This window comes from Neopsephotus bourkii, unplaced genomic scaffold (genome assembly GCF_033783945.1).
Source record: "Neopsephotus bourkii isolate Nb327-2 ecotype Australia unplaced genomic scaffold, CSIRO-AGI_Nbou_v1 NB_1511, whole genome shotgun sequence".
In the NCBI taxonomy this organism is placed as follows: Eukaryota; Metazoa; Chordata; class Aves; order Psittaciformes; family Psittacidae; genus Neopsephotus; species Neopsephotus bourkii.
In genome coordinates this window covers 1406001-1426932 of record NW_026901987.1, presented here as the reverse complement: position 1 = coordinate 1426932, position 20932 = coordinate 1406001, and the positions used below count along the sequence as shown (strand labels likewise).

Genomic DNA, 20932 nt, shown 5'->3' with positions numbered 1-20932 from the left:
CTGTTGGCTACTGAAAGTGCATGACTAGTTTCTGGGTTTTTTGTGGTCCAGTGTGCAGTTTCTTAAAGCAGTTAAGATTACTAGCTGCATAGTAAAAGGTTTCTGAATGACAGATCATATATTTATTTATTTATTTATTTAGAGAAGCTTCTGGAAAGAGAAGTAATTTCAAAAGGTTAGGATGCTGTTTTACATTGTGATGGCAAAACCTCTAATGAAAGGAAAGATAATTCTTAGAGGAGAAAAAATGTAGCCAGAATTGAATTTCAAATCTTGAATTTTTCTTCATTAAGTTTGTTCATCTTTTTTCTTTAGTCCTTTTTGTCTTCATTCAGTCCTTAAGTACTTATCTATGTGTCATCCATTCCTTTCTGTAGCAATAATAGAAGTTTTAATTAGGTGACCAGCACAACACCATTAGCTACAATAAGGAGGTGAAGCAGCTCAAGCTGCAGTTCTGAGAACATAAGCAGTGCATGGAGAATTTTGTGCAAGTGCAACTGTTGCCAGGCTAATCTAAGCATGATATTTCAAAAGTAATGAATGTTCTTGCAATTACCAGTTTGGAGTTTGCTGTAATTCGCAGTCCAATAAATCTTAATGTTTGGTAAGGCATAACATGACTAAAACATGTAAATTAAGCATCCAGAGTAATTTTCAATTTTTATTTGACAGTATTGAAGCTGCTGTGGCTACTTTTGCTCAGGCTAGACCACCAGGTATTTATAAAGGGGACTATTTGAAGGAACTGTTTCGTCGTTATGGAGATGAAGATGATGCACCATCACCACCTGAGCTACCAGAATGGTGCTTTGATGATGATGAAGAGGAGGATGATGATAATGGTAAAACAGGATGCCAAGAATCAGAACCTGGATCATCAAGCGCTTCCTTTGGCAAGAGGAGAAAAGAACGCCTAAAACTGGTATTTTTGATTAAGAACTTAATATTCAAAAAGCTAAACTTAATTTCATAAACTCATAGTCATCATTTACTACATAATACATGCTATAAAAGTGTCAGTGCTCTTGCAAATGAGGACCTGCAGTATTGTCTCTAACCAGGAAAATCTGTTAGATTCATTGTAAGCTTGCTTGTGTTTCCTATATGAAACTTAGAGTTTAACATTCAACACCTCAGCTATTTCAGTTGTAAAAGTGACTTAAAATTTCTGTAATACAACAATTTCTTTTGAAGTTTGAGTTGGGATAGTAAAGCACTTTTTAATTATTTACTCTTGTCTTTAGAGGTGAAATGTTATGCAGGAGTGGAGTGTGTAAATAGTTTTTACTTATTTTTTGTAGCCCTGTGGATGAAATTCAGAATCTTTAAAATTCAGTGTTCATTTTGGTAAATACTCTTCTGGAAATACTGGAGGATGGAGAATAGGATTAGCAAAAAGCAAGATGAATTTAAAACCCTCAAGGCAGCTTTGAAATTATATATTTTTCAAAGCAGTTTTAACTGTATAATGATAAGAAATATGGCTGATCACTTATTATGATTATTTTGACATTTGCATAATCGTGAATTATGAAGTGAGTTATTGTAGTTACCGTAATACAGAACTAATACTGAAGTACAAAGAATATACTTGTGTCATCTGAAGACTAATGGCTCGGTTCCCTCCAAATTCCTGACTCTTTCTTCTTTTTCATTTGCAGGTAAAGTAGGGGAAAATGTTGCTGAGTGCAAAAATACATTCTGTTCTTTTTGCATAATACTGACTTATTGAGTGCTGAGGTGTGTTTGTTTGCAAACAGTTAAAAATCCTCATATGAAATATGCTGCAAAAATGCAGTTTGTTGTTACTGCAGCTGCTCAACACTGTTTACAGATGGAAGAAAATAGCCTGAAAGGCGTACAAAATGTAGTCCACAGAAGCAAAATGAACTTTGAAAACTTTCAAGTGGTCCATCAGCTGGAATGAAAAATTGCCCACACTGTGAAAAGGCATAATAAAAATGTGTTCGGGGTATAGCCACTACCTCCATTAGCCTTGCAGTAAAACTTGTATCTAAATAAATTACTTGGACTGGACTGAAACCTCAAAACTTTTTTTTTTTTTTTCTTTTTTTTTACTTGCCTTTTCATGTATTAACAATTGAGGTGTGATTGTGAGGTCCAGTGACAGCCTCTTTTCAGACAGTATAAAACTAAACTGGTCTGTTTAACAGGAGTCGTGATACTGGCTTCCTAGGCTTTTTCTTATCTGCCACCATAGGGTTTTTGGAAAGCTGGAAGCTAAATTATACGAATAAGCATATTAATAATGAAAAGTTAATTAAGAGAGAATTTATGAAAGAATCATCTAGTTAATATGCATATTCGTATAATTCAGTTTTGCAGCTCTGGAGGAACATGAAGAGGAGGAACGGGGAGAATTCTTTACCATGGTTCTTGGCTGGCAGATTGGACTGCTTCTTAACTCAATAGAGAGATGGATACAGTCTATTTGTGGTTCCTTGTAAATAGGCGATCTACAGGGGGAATGATTATCAGGTAAATACCTCTTGCTCAGATTTTCTTATTTTGCTTTCTGAAGAACTACATTTTCAGCATTACATTGATTTCCTGCAGCAAATGATTTCGGCCTTCTAATATGAGTCTCTCTCTAATCACCTAGGGGTAGACAGTGTCAAACTAGAGGTGGCTTTGGTGATAGTGGTGTTCTGAAATATTTTCATTTTGACCCAAATCTTTGTGGGGACAGAATAAAAGTTTGGAGTTAGAGGAGGAGGCAATAAACAACTGCCCAGCTCTCTTGCAAAGTGAAGTTATCATGCTGTTCATCTCAGAAATTCCATCTTGGATGTGAGAAGCCTTACTTCAGCATGTTTCATTAAAACGGCCATATTTTGATGTCAAGAAGTCTTGACAGCCTTTCTTTTCTATGCTACAGAAACTAGGGGAACTGTTAGAACATAATGTCATTACAGTTTCCTTTGTCATCACCCAAATGTAGTTGACAGGTAACAGCAAATCTGTTTGCTGTAGTCTCAAATTCTACACAGGAACTCCAAACATGTTTTGACTTTGTGAGTACATGCCGTAATAATTGTAACATTGAAGTGTCATTGTTAACTGACACTTAGAATCTCACCTCAGGAAAAAAAGTCTTTAGAATAAAACCCCTTGATTTTGCAAATAGGACCAAAAGTTACAGTTCTGAGCCAGAACCTTCAAACTTTTCCTGTGTGAGCTGGATCTTTGTCCGAGGTTAACCCCTGTACATATACTTCTGCCTGTGGGCATCTTGATGGGTCTTGTTTTGTGGTTTTGCAGCAGCATTTTATGTACTTGAATACATAAATATGGGTGTAATTTCTTTTTAGCCATCTCTTTTCCCACATGAGATGCCAATGCAGTGTACCATCTAAAAGGAAGAGAATAAACTCTGTCCCAGCTGAAACCAGGATGTGACTTCTTCCTGTAGTGCATATTTTTTATACTTCTGACCATTCTTACTATTTTTTGTATTCTGTCATGTTGACTAACAGTTTTGTGAGACAGTGGTACCTATAATTGAACACAAGCCTTTAGCTGAGGCCATCCTAGTGCTTTATAGAGGAATTAATTTCACATGTCTTAAGGCTAATACTTCTGTTTATATATCTTAATATAATTGCCTTTTGCAAAACAGAGTAATACTAATTGAGCTTTTGGTCTCTTGCTGCCTCCATATCTTTTTCTCTAATTATCTACCAATGTGTGTTTGTATAATTGCTTATTCTTTATTAACTGTAGAACTTTGTTTATACTGAATTGCACAGTGTTTTTTCTAGCCTGTTCTTAAAATTAAGGATAACACTGAATTCTTAAGCTACCGTAACAGTCTGTATGCCTGTTACTAAACTCACAGATTTAACAAAAATAAGAATATGCTAATGAGAAATGTAGGGAAAATAAATTAATTCTTTTATACCTAAAACAGACTTCACAGATCCTCCTCAATACATTCTTCCATTATGTTAATGAAACTAACTCTGAATCTAGTTTTCAGACAAGTTGCTCTTTTTTTACAGAAGTTACATCTACCTCATGTTTTCTGAGTTCTGTGAACAAGATGAGCAAACGAAACCAAGCAGGCATCAAAATATGTGATATTTCCTGCTTCTCCCAATTCTGTGAAGCCTTTTTCTTCACCAGAGCCAAATGATTTGTTGAACACTGTTGTTATTGAGTGGCAGTCAGTATGATTTTGTGTATCACTTTTACTTGTAAATGCCTAGAGGCAGTTCTTGTGATTTGGTCTTGTATTTCTAGGTATTAAATCTAAGCATTGTAACTCCCTGTCTCTCCCTTCTTCTCTTTTAGAAGATGCAGGCTCTTTCTCTTCCTGATGTGCTTTGGAATGTTTCTTGTCCTCTGGAAAATAGTCTGAACATAGTGGCACTCGGTCAAGTCTGGGTGGCTGAAGGTGGCTATTGCCTGGGCCTGGTGATGGGCACTAGGGTCAGGGAGGCTTGTGTATGGGGTTATTTCCACTCAGCCAGTCCTCCAGATGGTGTTTGTGGTCTTCCCAAGACATTGCCACATCTTCAGCTGAAGTGATGGGTGGAGGGGTACAGATCAAGGAGAACTTGATCAGTGCACATGGTGTTGAGGTTGTGCAGAGTGTAGAAACTAAGTACATGTAGGTTACCTTGGATTCATTAAGGCTTGGCACTTTTGGCTTAATAGCAGCGCTGAGGACCTGAGGTGCTCCTGCTGAGCTGAGTGCTCTTGCATCTTTGCACTGTGTTCTCCACTGTCCTGTTTCCACCACACCGGGGCTGTTAGCTGAACTGTGGTGTAGAAAGTGCATGCATCTGGCTCAGTTCTGGCACTTTAAACAAGGAGATGTCCTGAAACCTAGAGTGCTGAGTTAGCTAAGCATGGGCACCCACATGACTCACCTTGTTTTCATAGTGCTCTTGCCTTAGCTAAGTGGGTATACTTAAGGCAGATAATCTGCAAGAGACACATTATAATGGCAGGCACCGATTTCATGTTTGTGACTTTTCTGGAAAATCTTTCCTGTTGCCTGCCTTTTTGCTTTAATCTTAGCAGTTGTACTGCCGTCACACTCGGCCATTATTCTGGGAAGCAAGGCTTGACTGTCTTCCTTTATTATGTCGTGCTCTTAACCACTTGGAATTCAGACAATGTGCTAGCCAGCCTTATATAGCTGCTTGCCTCCCTCGCCCAGTCGCCTGTCTGCTGTTGCACCTGCTGGTGCCCACAACAGTAATATGGGATAAGTGATGGGCCAAAAGTCTGGGGAACTTAAGGTAATTAAGGTTATGAACTAGTGTATTTCTTTAGGATGTACTATTCTCAGAATACAATTTGCTAATACTGATACAACTGAGCCAGTCTTAACTAAATGCAGGCTATCCTGAAAACTGCTTTCCCTTTACTCTGTATTCCTTCTGCTTCCCTTGTGCTGGCACTCATGCTGATTTATCCTATGGTGAGCTAGTTTAGGATACAAATTTGGCAGAAAATTGCTAATTTATAATGTTATTTTTGCTAACTTAATTCCTAGACTCGTTCAAGAGTAGAGCACAGACAAGTGCCGTGGTATGTGCAAAGAGAAGGGAGCAAAAATCCTGCTTTCTTCAGTAGTAGGCAGCTAGATTTGGTAATGCAAGTTTGAAGCATTTTAGGGAACAGATAAGAAATATTTATATCTTCATGTGCAGGATTCATAGCTCAACAGGTGAAATGTCATGCATTAATTTTCTTAGTCTGCATTGAGAATTTGAGTTTTGAAATATGGTTGATTTTGGATCTGCATAGAACTCTTTAGTTTTGTAGCTTTGTAAATCTGATGGCTTTAATGTGTTCTGTTGTGCAGAATTTGTTTTATTCCACCCAGCATCATTTTTTTTCTGGAATGTGCAAGTCATTTAGAGTTTTATTTTCAGTATTGTTGATCTGTGCATATGCTCTTTTTGTGGCATTCGGGAGACCACCTCCACTTTAGTAATCTGGTTTATACTGAGAATAAAATTACTCAAGTATATTTTTACACAAATATTTTGTTACAAACCAGCTGTACATGTTTTCTTGTTTGTTACGAAGTTTGTCTCAGATCAACTGAGAATCCTTTAAATTTGCTACTGCATGTACCCTCATTCTTTCCATTGTTTTCACTACAGTGTAAGTTTAAGTTTTGAGTCATGTAATGTGGTAGTTCACCCAGGTAGAGGTGAAATCCATGTAGTTGCACTTCTTGTATTGGAATTCCTGTCTAGGTCTGAAAGAAAGACAATATTATATTGAAAGCTTGCATCTCCAGGATTTGAAGGGAGAAAAGTGCAGATTTTTTTTTATTTTATTTTTTTTTTTTGGAAAAAACCCACTGAGCTCCTCATGCCTAAAGATGTTTTCCAGTGACTTTAGTTCACTAATTACCGGACTGCTTATGTATATCTTCCATGTTAGATCTCTACTCTTGGTGAGCAGCTCTTACTTTCCATGAATCAAGGAGAGTATGGAATTGCTGGTCTAGAAATACTATGTATGTATGAAAAAAATCTATTTAACATTTCATAGGTCAATTTTGCCCTTAGTTTCCAGTTTACTTATTTTGGGGTTGTACCTTTTGACACTTTAAAAATTGGCTTCACTGCCAGAAAGAGTTTTGTCACCTTTAATGTGCGGTATTTTGTTCTAGGCTTAGAATATTGTTAGGTTCAAATTCTCATCCACAAATAAATGTCTGGCACTGCCTTACTGTATAATGTTTTGTGTACTAAGGGTGATTAATTTGATCCCTGCAAATTCCATATGTGATCACTTTACTATTAAATACTTCATAATACTGTGCCTGCTTTACAGATAAAACCACTTTAGTTACAAATGAAAATAATGAGTCAGACTGATGCTGTAGCTTGATGTGGGAACTTTCTGGAGAGCACTTGCTAAACAGTGCCTATCCCATATCATTTTCCTCCCTTTTTTTTTTTTTTTTATTGTTGTTTTATTTTTCCCCATAAATAACTCATTTCAGTTCCTGGGTTCATAATATGGCTCACCAGTGAGTTTACTGGCAAAGCTCAGCTGGTATGTCTTGGTATTTGGGACTAAATGTTTAAGGAATATTGAAGCGGTTATTGCTGGTGAGGGTCAAGTTGTAAAAAGAGACTTAATCTTGTATTGACATGTTCTGATCTGCCTTTGTGAAAGCTTAAATACTATTTCTTAATTTATTTATTTTTTCTTTTTAGGGTGCAATTTTCTTGGAAGGAGTAACAGTTAAATGTGTGACCCAGGTGACAACACAACCAAAGTTAGGAGGAATACAGCAAAAATGTCAGCAGTTCTGTGGATGGGAAGGGTATGAGAACATGTAGAACTTGTTTATTTACACTGTCTAGAAATAAGTGTCTCTGTTTTTTACAGTTATTTCTAGTTTCTTGTAAGAAAATGGCCCATTGTAAAAATAAGAACAGGTGACTGTTTTTCGATGGATTGTTTAAGAAAAAAAGCAAACCTCAAAAACGCTCAACAGTGAAACAGATGAGGATCTTTCATTGCACTATGAAAGGGGATTATCAGCTGTTGATCTTAAGAAATGAGATTCTAGAACTGCTTTTCCTTGAAATAACAAAACTTTTTCAGATGCATTCTTGCTGTGCGAATTCCAGGTATTTGTTTAAAATTTAGTGCATGTTCAAGCAGTAGACTCATTTATACAACTACTATTACACTTCAATATTAAGGTATTTATAGCCAACTGTTTTTATAGCCAACTTGGATTTGTGTCCAGTGTTAATGAGAATGCTGGTTTTAATATCTTGGATTCTGAGCTCTCAGTTTCTAAAACTGATGATCCAGGTTGATGGTCATGATGCTTCCTAACTTGCTGATGTTTATAGTTCTTCTAGTGCATGTGATTTTGAATTCAATTATCTTATCAGACATTTGATTCCTCTTGCAAAATACCTGATTGGCAAAGATGTTCTAACTCAAAGTTAACCTTGCAGCAAGTCTAGTACAAGGTGTGACTTTGGTCTAATGTCACACAAGGCAATGCATTTTTTCCTATTGCAGAACACTAACAAACATGGTTCTGTTTTCTTTAGGTCAGGATTCCCTGGAGCACAGCCTGTTTCCATGGACAAACAAAATATTAAATTTTTGGAGCAGAAGCCATACAAAGTTAGCTGGAAAGCAGATGGCACTCGGTAAGTTCATTTTAAATGACAAAGAAACTCCTGGTAAATTGGGTAGATGGTTTGTATTTTCTCGGGAAAGTGGATTTGCTTGTACAAAGGACAAAGCATATTCTAACAGCAAAATTGACTCCAGACATTATTTTTTTTGCTCTCTTGGTACCCAATATTTGCTGAAGTTTGTGGCCAAGTTTCTTTTTAGCAGCTGTTCTGCACACTGAACTAAATGTATGTATTTTTATTCTTCTACCTTGCCTGTCTGTCAGCCAAGACTTGGCACCAAGGCCTTAGAACAATCTTAGATAACAGTAAAAGTTTGTTAAGCTAAATAATTTGTTTATAAAAGCTAAATTAAAATTTCTGGTTGATTCTTCAGAAGCTGGCTAGTATTAGAGATGTATTCATACTGTAATCCTTTGTTCAAATTTGTAGTTCCAGTTAGCCAAAGAGTCAGTAGTTTCATGTTACCTCACCGGTTCTCATACGTTGTTTGTAGGCATGACATTTTTCTTATAACAGACTACAGTCTGATTGAATCAGTGTGTAGAATCATGGGATGCTTTGGGTTGGAAGGGACCTTAAAGGTCATCTAGTTCCAACCCCCTGCCATGGCCAGGGTCACCTTCCACTACACCAGGTTGCTCTTGACTGGTGTTATCACTGATTTGAAATGAATGCTTGTATTTTGATTTCTCCAGTGTTCTCGTGTTAGCATTTCAAAGTAGGAGAGACTCCACACATCAAAAATAGAATGGGAAAACAGTTTTCTCTGCTTGCAACTGGTTATAGATTGGACTCAACTGCATGAAACTCGGTTGTCTAAACATGGGTCTCATTGGGTATACTTCCATTGCTTTGTCTCGTATAGGGTCTTTTGCCTTTACACTCAGGAGCTTGGATGAGGTATAGAAAGTATTTGCTATTCACATTTAAATAAAACACCAAATGTTAGGTTCCCTGTTTGCTTGTACTGTTGTAAAGAGGTAGTGTGGCTCTTCATACAAACAAATCTTTCTTGATCATCGTAAGTGGAGATTGATGCTCCAAGCTTTTGCTTTTCTTCAGTATTTCTGGTTTCAAAGCTAAAATCAAGAATCCCTGATATTAATACAAATGTTTTTAACCTATACTATTCATACCATACAGATCACAACCTTTCTTTTTGTTGTGGGTTCTGTCTTCAGGCAATTAATAATGTAATTTCTTACATTATAGTCAGTAGTGTTTCAGTAACAGGAAGAATGTAAATTGTGTGACAGATTCATTTCAATAGCTTGATTTTTATTTCTAAAAGATGTTCTTTACATACAGTGGTATTTAAACATTTATAATCTGTGCTAAACAGAATGACTTTAGTTTTTATTCACTTAGAGCAGATAAATAGGGTTTTAACCTGCTTCGACTTGATCAGAAAAAGTGCAATTACAATGAATTTACACACAGGAAGAGGAGGACTCTTGTGCTCACTTGTGCGTAGTGGCTTAGACTAGCAAAAGAGTTAAGTGTTTACATGTGTACAGATTAGAAGGCATTGGGTATGTGGATGAAATATATGCTTTCAAAAACGGGAGGCAAGAACTTTTAATTTTCAGGCTGGTGAAGTTAAAATATTGGTTTTGTGTATAGATATGGGAAAAAGGAGGGGTTTTTTGTTTTGGCGTGTTTTTTTGATTGTGGTTTGTTTGTTTGTTTTGCAGGGCACTGGGATATCATTCTCCCATGTGCTGAGACAACAAAGTAAAGTTTTGATACTAAATAAACAAGCAGTGTGGGCTGTAGCTTGTTTTCTAAAGTTCATTCTGCATTCTTTATTTTGTTAAGTTTGTTATCTTTAGTAAGTAGAGTGGAGTATCCCAGATACTGAAAATCCTGGATAATGTGGGGAATTGGGTTCTTATGAGAATTACCAGATGATTCCACATGGAGTCAGTCAGAATTCAGCACAATTGAGAATATAGGACAAGCTGTGTCCTATGAAAAAAAGCCAAACCCCTTCAGGTGTCTCTCATCTGTGGAGTTTGTTCTTCAAGGATTTATTAGCTTGGGCAGTGCATGGTGTGAAAATACAAAGCAAGCTTACACTCAGTATGGCATGCAAGCATTAAGAAATGGGTGGGAATATTTGGCTTATTAACACTGGCTGGTTGCATGCATGGGCACTTGAGTGATGTGATGCAGGAATTCTCAGGATGAGAAATTACAGAAGGATGGTGTTGGGAGATACAGTCTTACTCACAGAGCAGTACAGTGCATTCAAACACTGCTGAGCCTAAACAAGTAAACTCAGCCAACTTAAACTGACCTGAAGAGTCCTTGTCACTTAAATTTTTAATTTGGAATATTGAAGTCTTATGAAACATTCTTATTTCCTTACTCAAATGTACAGGATACATATATTCTGAATACTAGAATTACTATGTAGAAAATTGTGGTGCACCTGGAAGACTGTCTTTTGTGAAAGAGATTAAGAGTGCATATGTAATTTCTTGTGGGAATTTTCAGTATTTTGGACATTCTGTCCATGTTTTTGGAGTTCTAGAATGGTGACAAACCAGAATGGGTGAAGAATGAAACTGAGGGAACTAAACAGTTCTTTTAAATTTTCTCTAAAGATAATCACTTGTAGTTAATTATGGAGATACACAGGCTGATAAGTATATGCAGGGAAGAAAATGGTGCTACAGTCTAAGATCCAGTGTTAATGAAATTCAGCTGAAGGAATGTTGTGAAAGAGAAAGATGAAAAACTGAGCTATTATTTGGACATTTAGACACTGTGCATGATAGCTACCCTAATAAACAATGAAAAATGGCTGTCACAGTTCTTGCATTGGATGTTCTTCTAATTATTTTGTTCTCAAATGATCTGGACTCCATATACAATTAAACAGGTTTTTGTTAATTATTCTGAATACTTGAGTTATCAGGCGTGACCTTCCTCAATTTAATATTAAGACATGAGTTAGTGGAGATCTGTTTATGGATCCCAGCTTACTTTATCTGGAGGTGAAACCCGTGTCATCAGATATCTCTGAAGCTATTCTGTTAAGGGTGGTTTAGATGCAGCAGTCTAGGGTTTGCCTATTACAATATTATTTGACTTACATACTTTGTTTTGTTCTTTGCTTAAAAAAAGCACTGCTGTTTCATTGACCTGATTGGTCTTACAGAAAAGCAGATGCTTAATTAATAGCTTTGTACTGTACTTTCAAATAAAGGGTTCTCATTTCAGTTAATAGCAATATCTGCTCAACTTAGCCAGACTTCTTAAATTTCACCATTCTTGAATATCTCCTGCATCAGTCTTTTTCTAGAGGTTTTAATTGACATGTAGTGTTGGTAATTTCAGTGACGACTTTTGTTTTTTTCCAAAGGCATTTGCTATTCCTAGATTTCAGCTGAAGCTGAACTTTCACTCTTCTGATTCAAGAGCTGTGGTGGTGGTTCTTTTTAATTGTTTAGTGGTTGTACTGTGCATGTTTTCTTGCTTTCTTAGCATAATTACATTTTTATACCCATAATTTTTTTGGGAAAAAGAAAACCTAAATGAAAGAGCATTGTTTAGCATCTTGCATTGACTAAATGTGAAATTGATGACTTCAATTATTTGACAGTGACCCTATAAAATATTTTGGGGAAATTAGCTGGGGTAGTATTTTATACACTTTTGTAACTGTGTGGTTCTGAGTCTGGTTTGGGTCAAAACTCATACTCCTCAATTCAGTTCTCTTGGAGCCTTGAGTCCAGAATCTTTTGACTTACATTTGCTTTGTCTGTCCTTATTGGCAGAGTTAGTGCCTGCGCTGTGGTCTTGCTTATTCAGTGCCTCGTTTCCAGAGCCCATAAGCATCAGCTAGGCATACCAGCTTTTTCTCACTCCTGCTTTCCTTCTGAGGCATGCTTGCTCCAAAGAGCAATGAGTGTGAACAAATACTTCTCCCTTCCTGTATATAAATGCCTCTGTGTAAAGATTTGCATCTCTGGTTTAGACACATGAACTTTAAAGAACTTTGAAGCTCACTTAGTTTTGTCTGCCTTAGAAAAATATGTCCTATGTGCCAGCAATTTGCGTGTATGTAAATGTTATATGTAACTCTTACTTTTGAGGAAAAACACCTCTAAAATCATATTGCTTTAAATTATTACTATGAAAATATAAATTACTTAAGTCTGCAGCTATTCTGACTCATTTGGTATGAATTCTCTATATTTATTGGAACTGTTGTCAAACTTCTGGTGTTATAAAAATAATTTTAATGCTATTCATAAGGCACAGAAATCCAAAGGGCAAATTTGCCACTACTAAAATCATTCCTCTTGGCTTTAATGAGATGGACTATATCTTGTATGTTGACAGTATCTACAAGGCATATATAGCTTTACGAATTTATCCAGTTTTGTAGTTCTGTGCTTCTGAAATAGTAATTGCTCTCTGAAGAAGATAATTGTAACAGTATGTTTAAGGCATACTGTATGACTCTGCATGGTCAACTTTGTACTGTAAAATGATTAACCCAGGTGGTTAGTGGCTTGCTGTATCCCCTGATATGTATTTCATTAATACTGTTTGTAGCAGATGATTGTTCTAATGAGTGGAGATGAATGTTCAGACAGGAGTAGGGTTGGTAAAGTAATAAGATGCCAATTTTGAAAGGGAAAAAACCAAAAAAGATTGTTACCATGAAGAATAATAAAAAGCTTTAAAATGTCTGTGGAATAATTCAGATTAATGCAATCAAACAGGAGTAGATTTTATAATGGTAAAATGTGACCTGAACTAGATGCAAGCTATTAAGGGGTGCAAGTTAAATTTTTTTTTTTTCATTTGTGTGAGTACCTTTTCATTTTCACATCTGTACGCATGCAGTTCTAGTAAAAAATGATAAATATGATCATAATCCTATGGCTGTTCAATTGTGGTAAGGCAGCTATTTAAGAAAATGCAGAGCAGGTAGTTCTTGCCAAAGGCCATTATATTTGAAAATATTCATGCAGATTTGATGGCTTGCAGATACCTACATACAAACTAGATACCGAATATAAAACAGCTCTTTGCCAATTGCTGCTAATTGTCTAAAAGGTGTTTGTAACAACATAGAAAAATCTCTGAAGTTAGGTTTGTTTGTTTGTTTGTTTTTTCATGATTACCAAATTACATTTTAGAAAAAGAAGCCTCTTGCCTAAATAATTCTCATTTTGTCAGCATCATAATAATAAATAAAAACAGTAAAGGTACACTAAACTATATGATAAAAGGGGTGGCCAGATTTTTGGACCGTGTTATTAATAATTTTGATTTATCCAAAGCATGTAAGTTAGTATATTATAAAATTCATGATAGCTTCCCACTTTTCTTAATTTTAGCTTTTTATAGAAATGGAAGAAAATTTCCATTTTTGCTAAGAACTTTAAAATTACTGGCAGTTGCAGCCTCTTCAGAAACACATTTGTGACCATAACTTAGAGAAAGTCTACTGGGTGTGTTTTAAGATAAAATTTCATGAATGTTGTTAAAATTCAGACAAGGTAAAAGCTTTTCCTGACTTTGCATAGCTAAATACTTCTTTCTTTCCCTATTGTTTGATAATTTAGATGATGAGATGAAGCTTACATGCGTAACTGAGAAATTGCAGATTCCTAATATGAAAAGTTATCCAAAAGTAATTTGTGACAAGAGTAACTTGTGAAAAGGTGATCATTGCCGAAGAACAGCTCTAAAAGAAGAGTAAACAGAAACAGCTTTTTTGTTTTAGAAATTAAGACGTAAAAGAAACTAGCTCAAAATTAGGTGGCAAGAAAGAAAAATAGTAGCCGTTGTGCAGAGGATTAAAGAAGATGTGCTTAAATGCGTTCATGGAGAAACTGTTATCCCTGAGAGACAGAAGGAGGTTAGAGAAAAAGTTGGGATGAGTATGAATGAAGACAGAGAAGACTGGAGGTAGTACTCATCCAGTTAAAAAAATCTATACACTTGAGAATTCATTGTTAAGAACAAGAGATGGGCTTGTCACAAAAGCAGATCTAGAGAACAGAAAAATTGTCACCTGGGAGCAAAGATACCAATGTGGAGTTGAACTGTTGGGAATGAGAAAGAAGCTGTAGATTAATTTTCAGATTGCTACAAATGATGTGACCAGATTCTTATGGATGTGGAATTTTATGCCCAGTAGTGGAAATGCCTGAAATAGAGGTTTACACAATTTTTAGTGGATTCTTTCCTAATTAAGAGGAGGGGATCAAAAATGCAGAATGTTGAGATTTGACAGATGGCTTCAGAAATGGTACCAACAGGAAGGTTTAGAGCTATTAATCAGTGGAAAGCATCTGTGAATAAAGAGCTTTTCTCTGTCCCCTTTCTGGACACCTAGATGGCTAGTGAATAAGTGAATATACTGTGCTTGAGTGTTGTCATTTAGTTGTTTTAGGGTTATACATGTCCATGGTCTTGGGGTCAGCAAGGACCTTTTCCCTCCTAATGATAAGATGGGATGAAGAACCCATACAAGAATCACCTGGGTGCTTTGAAACTGCACCTTCCTTTCCTTTCTTTTCCTCATCTCCCCCCTTGTCTTAAGGAATAGACTTAAATGTTCATCAGTTTTGTACCATTGGTTCATAATGCTTTGTACCCCTTTCTTTGTGGCTGGAGCATATTTCTGTGGTCTAAAATTTTGAAGGACAGAAATACTGAGAAGTATTCAGGGCATGTACTGAATAGACTTTTTGGGACCAAATGGATTTTTTAATAGGAGTGACAGGTTTTGTGAACGACTGGACTTAACTCAAGTGGTTTGATTCCAAGTTAAATGAGCTTTATTCAAATCATATGCTTATGTAACCAGCAGCAATGGGCAAAGCCTCAACTGTTGGGTGTTAATTATACATCATTTGTGTGTAGGACAGCTACTCTTCAGGCATTTGTTATCATTTTCATTGAAAAGTAGTTGTAAGGGGTTTTCTATTATTCTTATGAAACTGTCAAAATGGTATGGTAATTAAAGAGAAGGTGTGGAACAAAAACCTTGGTTAAAAGGGTAAAGTGATTGCTGCTAGTACTCTATTCCTAACTGCACTGTTTTCTTTTATGCTATGTTTTTAAGGTTTTTGGAAAATGCAGTTTTTGATTACATGGCATAGTCTCTCATGGTCCTTTTAAATAATTAAGTAGCTTTTTAAGACAAAACAAGCTCAACCATTTTTAAACTAGTTCTGTAGTTCTACAGCTGAAAGAACCTTGGTTCTGCATGGGTCTGAAATCCATGTGGGATTTATTTCACTGACTTTTATTTTGAATAATATACTAAACTGGAGATAGCATATATTTTGGCTGGAAATTGAAGTTGTGAAAGTTATTGAAACAGTTCTAATAAAGCTTCCTTCCTTCCTCCCCCTCCAGTCAAGATTAAAAGCTGCAAGTAGCTTTTCTAGACTACAGTACTAAGCAGTTACTAGGGACCTGCAGATTAGCTCTCAAGTGTGTAACGATAACATAATATCAAGGTTCTGCCAAAGTATAAAGAGGTCACATATATGATTCTGGATTATAATGCATAAGTTGCCTTTCTAAATGGTTGCTGAAAAGAATAATTCATAGGTGTTAAGCATTCTAAACATTCCTTTTAATTTTGTGAAAAAGCAGATGCTTAACTCATTGTTTTGTGTGTTTAGATCGAAGGGGAAGAGAAGATGGGATGAGGAAGCAGGAATGATGTGTTTTGGATCTAGAAAGTTGGGGTTTTGGTAGTTGAGATGCGAGTCTGCTCATTCTGTCATCATAATTATCCTTTATAGTTGTGTTTGGCAATAACTTTAGGATTACAAGACTGGTATCAGCCTGTTCTCCACAGCACTAGAACCCATGAATATTGTAATCTTACTTGAGTTTTTATTTGGGGGTGCAAAAATAAAACTTTGATAAATTCAGGTAAGATTACGGGCACTTTCAGCATTTGTAGCATGTCCCGTTTCTCAAAGTAAAGACATTCTGTAGCTCAGGGTGAAGAAGCCCTAGCACAAGGTGTCCTCATTTCTACCTGTTGACAAGTTCTCTAAGGGTATGTTGTCTGTTCCTCCTTTTCCAGATACTGCACAGGGAATGAGAGCATGCCTAGGCTTTGGCTAGAAAACTGGCTCTGACAGCAGAAAAGGAGCTGGCAGATTTTGGTAGCCAGAGTCATGGGTATCTTGTTGGTCCTGTTTTAACTATATTGATTATGAACCAGGAGTGGTCTCTTTTGACTGTCAAACGAAGCAGCAGAGAGTATCATAAGGTGTTAGATGAATATCTGGAAGTGTTTGGTATAAATATTATTACTCCTAAGAAGTTCCCACAAGGCTGTATTATGTAAAGTAGAGATGTATATTATAGACCAGGTCTGTTCATTTCACTGCTTTTGGGCTAGGCAGAAATTGTTTTTTACCTTAATGCTGCCTTTGGGTTGGGTGGTTTGGCATGGGATTTTTCGGGGGCAGAGGAGTGGTGGTAATGGTGTATTTACTTCTTTATTACTAAGACACATCCATATCACTTTGTTGCTTCTCCATCTGCTGAAGCCAGTTATCACTGGATAAATATAAAGGAATGAATAAATAGATGTGACAAAACATGTAATCCCGGTCTGAATCCAAATTGATCCGAATGGCCAAAGAAGGCATTCTTACTCCGAGTTGTTCTTTCCCATTTATATGTGCCTGCAACAGTGTCAAGACTCTGAAAAGTAATGGTAGAAGGAAAACTTTTGGGGTTTTGTCTCTTTCTTAAGCGGCTAAGGACCACTGCTGATGTGATACCATACGGAGGTATATTTTGTGAAGTAGCAGGCTTGATGCTTCAGAGTTCTGAAGCCGTTTGACAGCTCACAAAGATTTATGGTCACAATTCTGAGCTTTTTGAAAAGGACTGCTTAGCTGATTATTCATATATAACTATTTGAATATTTGGACAGATTGTCTTCTAAGCAAGCTCTTTTGTTTATTTATAAATAGTTAATGCATTAAAATGCTTATTATATAGCTTGTGCTATGAATGCTAATCTTAGAGTATTCAACTGTAGTCCTAAAACATCCTAATTAGGTTGGGATAAATGGTGTGCCTATGTGTGTACCTGATGTTCAAATGATAAGTATCAGTGATTACTGGCTTATTTATTTATTTTCCTTTCTCCCAGACTGCTTTGAATAGTGGAACAGTGCGTCCTGTGCTGCTGGTTTTCTTAGGGGGATTACAGGCACAGCCGTTAAGTGTAATGACTTAAGTTTATTCAGGGAAGAATGACTTTCAGTTTGTAAAGTTTAACTATACAAGTATCTAGGGCAGCCATTTCCCTTGACACTGGTCTTCTAATCTGTGAGCACAAATGGCAGTTGTGCTCTTCTGTGGCTTGTGCCTGTGATGTTGACAGAATTGACCTAGCATATGTTCGGGCATAAATCAGTTCCAAGTTGAGGGAACCTCCTTTTTTCAAAGCTTGGGATAAAAGTTCAAGCTGGGGTACAAGTTCAAGCAATCTTGAAGTTTAATAGATAATAATAAATTATAAGAGAATTAAGTAGTTCATTCAAGCTTTAGATATAACTTGTTCTGTTAATGTTTTAACTAAGAAAAATGAATCAGAGCATTATACTGTACGGTTTGTTTTCCAGTACTGTTCCACTAATGCAGAAATGTACTTGACAACTTAGCATCATTAAAATTTGGGTGAAACAAAGAGAATCTAGTATTTAAAATAAATCTATTAGTATAGAGATTTTGTTACTGGGTCCTATCTTTTCTAGCTAGTGAAGTTTTGCTTTGCAACAGGCATGTCATAGTGCACTGTAAGAATTCTTTGGTGTATAGTAGTTGTAGAGTAATTTACCCTTTGTTGTAGGTCAAGTAATGACAATAAGACAGCTTCAAATTTAACCCATAAGGTTTAATATCCTTTTAGAAACAAAACCCCTCAAGCATTCTAACTTAATTAAAACCCTGGAAGGCAGTCAAGAGAAACACTGTAACTGGATAGTCTTTAACCTTGCTAAATTCTTGGTTTTACCAACTTTGTTGCAGAATTTCACAGTCTAATAATACTTTAGATAGAAAATGTAGTTTTACGTTGGTTTTAAATTTGCCATCTGTTAAATTAATTAAAGGCATATTTATCCTTGAGTTATAGAACAGGAAAAACTAAAGTTTGAAATCAGTCTAAACTATGATACTTTATTAGGAGAAATGATACCTGGATACCAGTTTCCACACTTCTTGTGCATTTACCCGTGCTCCATCCTATTACTTACATTCTTTACTGAAAAACTGCTGGCGCACACTGTATCCCAGGTGAGGGGATACTGGTATGTTGTACAATGATGCAAAATTATTTCTTTATTATGCACCAACCTGTTAGTTATTTGACCTAATGGTTTGTTTGCAGGTTTTGTTTGTTTGTTTTATTTGTTTCTTTATTTTTTTTTGAATTGCAGATGCATTTCTGATCTCTGAAAAGTAGCTGCTGCATGCTGCTATATCTGCTTTCTCAACTGACAGTTAATTTAGAATCTTGTAAGGTGGGGAAGTATGGTCCTATCTCCCTCTTCCTGCCTGTGTCTTCAGATAGCCTGCCTTGGTACCTTTTGAATATTGAAACTTGTATTGCTCATTATTGTAGTTTGGAGCATTCTGAAGATTTCTGTAGTAAGTGTTGTCATCTGCAGACTCACTGCATCACTTCTGATAATTCTCAGGGTCATAATAGTGACAAAAATTTTTTTTCTGGAACTTAGGTTGTCAAGGAGAGCAAAAAAAAAAAAAGGGGGAAACTTGCATTCAGAGCTTAAAGGAGAGTGGTGACAGGCAGGAATAAGACAAGTAATTTGATACTGAGTGAGAGAGCAGTGGAGGAGACTGAAAGGTAGTGAAGGTTATGGAGATGAATGCCTGTATAAGCTATGGTCTACTTGTTATCTTACAGTGGTAACTTGCATAAAGTGTATATATTGTGGGGAGTACCACCTCAATGGATTTTGTGCAAACAAAGTTCTGTGGTTTCAAATAAGAAGGATTAATTGATGAATCTAAATTCATTGATACGTGGAGGTACTTAAAATACATGTGGAGGTGGTGCTGAGGGACATGGTTTAGTGGTGAGCTTGACAGTGTTAGGTAGTATGGTTGGACTCAGTGGTCTTTAAAAGGTCCTTTCCAATCTAAACGATTCTGTGAATATTGAAATCAAGCATAGCCCTTTCATTGTGATATATGAGGTGCTAAATAAGAAAATGACTTTTTTTTTTTTTCCCCATACTAGCATCAAATCAGGGCAGCAGTCACTTGAAGAAGTGATTCAGAACATCAGGCTAGATATTGGGAACCTTCTAGCTTCTCATGAAATTAGACACTGGTCTAGCAGATATGCTAGCATAACTTTCCTTACTGTATAGCATGGGTATTGGAAAGCATTCATTGTTTGGGAAAGAATCAAAATAAAGTTTGAGGGATAACATTTTGTTTTCATAATGGCTGAAGGATAAAAAAGTGTTGCAGATTTTAGGTTTTGTTTTTAAATATCACTACAGGAATCTTCAGGTAAACTTCTGGGTTACTGCTTTATCTGCTGCAGATAGATACCCAGCTGGACCAGAATTATCACTGTGAGCACACTTTAATGCATGTTGAGTGTCTAGATCTCCATTGACGTAATGAGAATTTAGCTGACACAGTTCTTGAAGCCCAGGGTACTATTCATTTTACCTTAAAGTAGACATCTTATGAGACTTTTCTACTCCCTTGTGAAGATGGAGAATTCATGGAGAATTTTGACCAGTGACAAATCCAGGTGTTTCCAAATGTAATAAGAGATACATGAGATACGTTTATTTGCTAAACAGCAGCCTAGTAACACAGTATTTTAATACTGAGGAAAAAAAACCCCTTGGTTGTAGAAGGTAAGATTGGATCATTGATGAAAAGGCTTTGCTTTAAACTTATAACATTATGATTGTAATGAGGGTAAAAATAGATCAGTAATGTAGGTTCTCTCTTTCTAAAATGACAGGTTTGGATAAATTAGGGGAAGTAGTTAATGGAATTAGAAGGAACGAGGAACAGAGTTTTCAGTATAGAAGAGGAATGGCATTTCCTCCGAGTTCAACCATTTGGTGGGAGTCTATATACAATGTAATGGGGAAATAGTTTTTTGACACAGGAATAGTGTTAGATCTCATGCTTCTGGACTTTGACAGAATTTTGATTTATTATAGAATGTGAGGCTAATAAAGATTGCCAGAATTGTAAGGTAGGTAAAGAATGGATTGAAAGAAGATGTCGGCGCATGTTTTTCAAAGAAAATGCACAGAAAGCCACAGGTGGAGATCCTGAATGTTAATTTTATGTTGTCCTTAAGAACTTTGAAACAGAAACGAAGTATGTTCTGACAAACAAATGGGGGAAACAAGTCCTCACTGAATTCACTGAGGAGCAGGATAATAAAACTGGAAAGATACTTAGTTGCAGAAAATGCAAGGTCATGAGTTAGAAATCTTGGAGCTGGAGGCTGTTAATTGGGAATGACTGTTGGTCAGGAGCTAAGGTTTGTGGGTTTTTTGTTGTTTAAAAAAACTGGGGAGACTGTTGGTGAGAATTTAACCTGAAAGTTAATATGTAATTAATACATGAGAGAAATATGTGTTGGTATATTCAGAGCAGACTAACTTCCAAGGGCCTCTGTGTGTGGTTTTTTTTTTAAATTATTTAGAATTTGGATCAAGTCAAATACATAATTCTACAGCTGTTTA

At 36.2% G+C, this 20932-nt stretch overlaps 1 protein-coding gene across 2 annotated transcripts in view; it reads left to right on the top strand.

The window, feature by feature from the left end:
- The window catches only part of RNGTT (RNA guanylyltransferase and 5'-phosphatase), a 184261-nt gene that overhangs the window by 20453 nt on the left and 142876 nt on the right, over window positions 1-20932 (top strand). For both annotated transcript variants that reach the window (XM_061369796.1, XM_061369798.1), the window contains exons 6-8: window positions 676-925; window positions 7218-7327; window positions 8076-8177. In XM_061369796.1, the coding sequence (XP_061225780.1) occupies window positions 676-925; window positions 7218-7327; window positions 8076-8177 (462 nt within the window). The remainder of the gene's footprint in view (window positions 1-675; window positions 926-7217; window positions 7328-8075; window positions 8178-20932) is intronic.